The 3,530-nt window shown below is 44.9% G+C and overlaps 1 protein-coding gene across 1 annotated transcript in view; it reads left to right on the plus strand.

The window, feature by feature from the left end:
* Positions 1 to 351: 351 nt before the first annotated feature.
* Positions 352 to 3,530, plus strand: part of PRPH2 (peripherin 2 (retinal degeneration, slow)) — a 10,156-nt gene continuing 6,977 nt past the window's right edge. Inside the window, exon 1 of the mRNA XM_010146193.1 lies at positions 352 to 1,235. Within this exon, the coding sequence (XP_010144495.1) occupies positions 655 to 1,235 (581 nt within the window). The 5' untranslated portion in view covers positions 352 to 654. The remainder of the gene's footprint in view (positions 1,236 to 3,530) is intronic.

Below are 3,530 nucleotides of genomic sequence, written 5' to 3' on the forward strand. Positions count from 1 at the left end.
AGCCACGGGATGTCATCTCAGGTCGACACAGAAGGATAAGGACTAGAAAGGTGGTTTTGGCTGTAGATATGAATAAATCAGGAGCGCATAGGGGATGTATATTTTTGTATTCAAGCTGCATTTTTTTAATCTCAGAGCCCTCTTCCTTTTTCCTCAAAGGATACAGATTCTTCTGGCAAGAGAGATCTTTTAATATCTCTGGGTTTTCACATTCTGCCCAGCAGCCTATCACAAGACAGCACAAATCTACTAAATAGTAAAATGAGGGATTATTTCCACTCATCTGTTGACAGACATTTCTCCAAATTGGATCAAATGATTAAAGGTATTAGAATGACGTCTCGCAGATCCAGATCAAACCATTTGAAACCTTGAGACCGTTTCTCCTTTGCTTGGAAGGAACCACCAGAAATAGTTGTAGGTGCTAATTGCCCGTTATTATCACTAATGTGAAATTGTTAATTGGGATCTTTGAATATTTCACCCCGTTGAGTCCTACCCAGGAGAGCTCAAGATGGAAGGACCGTGCAGTGGCTCGCTTCCCGCCGTGCCGTTTGGGGTCTCTTCCAACGCCTGAATGGTTCTTCCTGGAGTTGCTGACGCCGAGAAGAGGGGTCCAGGCTGTGAAATCTCCCAACATCTCACATTACGAAGATGGCACTGCTGAAAGTCAAATTCAATCAGAAGAAACGGGTAAAACTAGCGCAGGGGCTATGGCTCATGAACTGGTTTTCGGTGTTTGCTGGAATCCTTGTTTTTAGCATGGGATTGTTCCTCAAAATTGAACTCCGGAAGCGAAGTGAAGTGATGGACAATTCTGAAAGCCACTTTGTGCCCAATTCTTTGATATTGATGGGTATATTATCCTGCGCCTTCAATGGTTTTGCTGGCAAAATTTGTTACGACTCTCTGGATCCCGCTAAATTTGCCAAGTGGAAGCCTTTGCTGAAACCTTACCTGGCACTGTGTTTCTTCTTTAACATACTCCTTTTCTTCGTTGCTCTGATTTGCTTTCTCATGCGGGGCTCTCTGGAGAACACGCTGGCCCAGGGGCTCAAGAATGGCATGAAGTTCTACCGGGACACGGACACCCCTGGAAGATGCTTCATGAAGAAGACCATCGACATGCTCCAAATTGAATTCAAATGCTGTGGGAACAGCGGCTTCAAAGATTGGTTCGAAATTCAGTGGATCAGCAACAGATACCTGGACTTCAGCTCCAAAGAAGTGAAAGAGTAAGTGACTCGGCGGGGTTTGTATTGCGTAGGACCGTGATTTGGTCGGTGTTATACTAAAGAAATGTGTATCCCAACAGGGACTGACTGCGGGGGGTGGGGGCTCTATAAAGTGGGTTTTTTCTCCGCTCTTGCTTAATGAGCATCCCAAACGATCAGTTAAATCGCTTCCTCCCCTGACAAATGCCTCTAGCGTTATCCGGAACATAAAATAGAAAGCACCAAAATACGATTCCCACTCAGTGCAATGTAAACAGACTTAAAATAATATTTTTTACTGTCTTCTACCTCTTCATAAACCCATTACATTGAGCCTATATACTGTCGATACTGCTTTTAAATCTCCTCTTTAGAGATGGGCAATTACTCAGTCTCAAGGAAGCAAACAGAGGCAGTAACGCTTCACCAATAACTCATGTGCTCTAAATCCTTAAGATTTAGAATTTTGTTTTTACGTTCACTCAGTGGATTGCTTCAGCGCTGTGACCATATCGAGTCTCAACAGCCGTTGACGTTCCCGGCTTGACACAGCGGCCCTTGTAGCCAAATGCATTTTAAGTTCAGTCCCGTGTAAGAACTTGTTCAGGATATATATCTGTGCCTCAGTTGTTTAAAGCTCCCATGAAAACAGCACTCGTTTCCTCTATACAAGCCAGAGCGGATTGTTGACCCGAAACACCGTAACGGCTTTGATGTCAGTGCCCAAAGAGGCAGTAATCTCCAAATCAGGTTAGCGCAGTAAGCGCCAGGAGAAAATAAACACGAGAACAAACAAACTTTGGAAATTACAAAATGAGCATTGAGCGTAAATACCCACAACCATTTAAAACACGAAGCACCGAGGGAAGAGATCGTTATTCGGAGTTCTTTGGGAACACGGTTCGTTAATGTTCGTGTTCTGCGGTTGCGCAAAGGGTCTCGTAGGCTGGAAACAATCTGCCTTTTAAATATACTGCCTGTAGTAAACGCGTCTGAAGTCATTCTGGAAAAAGCTTTGTCCGTCTCTCGGGATCCCGCCTGACTCCGTGGATGGTATTTCACTTGTGTGCCTCTCTGCATGCTGGTTTGACTTGTGGGGTGGTCTGGTTGGTTTTGCGATTCTGAACGAGGGCTTCTTCGTGAAAACCGTTCCAGGCTTAACCTATTGCACTGCGGGGTTGTAGCATACGTTCGCCATTTAGTAAGGGAGCCTTTGCGTTGCGAAGGTATGCCCATGGGTATAAATAACTGCTTGAAAACATAATAAGTTCACCTTGCCAGCATTATATGGAGATTTGAGAGCTGTAACTTAATCCAGCAGCAGTAGAAGGGCAAAGCTCCAGGGGAAACAAGGTTTTATTGTCCTTAATAAATGATGTCTTGTTTGGGGCTGCGGCTCAGGGCAATTTCGTTGTACAGCTGAGGCAGGAAATAGGGCATTAAAAATCCACACATGGATGTTAACGAGTGAATTAAGGGTTTGAACGACGTGGTGGTGCGCAGTTCTGGGGGGATATTCTGGCCCCTCTGAAGCCAATAGCAAAGTTCTCCATAATTAGAGGGAGGGTGGGAGTCCAGCCCCTGCAATGTGATATTCGTATTATTTGTAGAGCAAAGGCCTGACCCAATCTCTCTGAAACCGGTGGAGCAGTTACACATCAAGGGGAATTAGACCCAGCCCAGAGCACACTTTAGAGATAAAACCTCAACTGCGTTTCGAGTTTAGAGATACTCAAGTGATCACTGCAAAGTGGAATTCTGCTTCACCAGGCTGTCTCAATCACCCCTCTCTCTCTGACACAACTTTAAAATATCCACATAGAAAGCTACAAGCAACTCTCAGACTTTTTTTCACCACTGGGGTTCTCCATTCTGACATTTTCTAAGCAAAATGGCATTTTTGAGAACTGCAGTCCTCTTATTATACTGGTTTTTGCAGTGCCGGTGGAACTATTTGCCTTCTAAGTAACTCTCATCCAAACATCTCGTAAGGCACACGACTAAATGGCTGTGTACGGAGGGCACGCACAGCCTCGCACGAACAATAATTGAGGAGCTCCTGCAAGGACTCCAGTAATTTTTCAACATCCTGTTGCTGAAGCACATTTCATATTTTAAATACTGGCTACCTTCCCCAGCCGAGAATAAACGCGTAACACTTTCCTGGAGCTATTATGGTCAAAGAGAAGCTATTAGGTTTGCTAGATCGATGCTCTAGGTGGATCTGGTGGATCCTGAGGCCGTTGTGGGTCCTTTACCAAGCTCGGGTCACCTCCAGCATCTCCCTTTTGCCCTAACTGTGCTGTGATCACTCTT

This window comes from Buceros rhinoceros, unplaced genomic scaffold, assembly GCF_000710305.1.
Source record: "Buceros rhinoceros silvestris isolate BGI_N320 unplaced genomic scaffold, ASM71030v1 scaffold14702, whole genome shotgun sequence".
Taxonomy (NCBI): Eukaryota; Metazoa; Chordata; class Aves; order Bucerotiformes; family Bucerotidae; genus Buceros; species Buceros rhinoceros.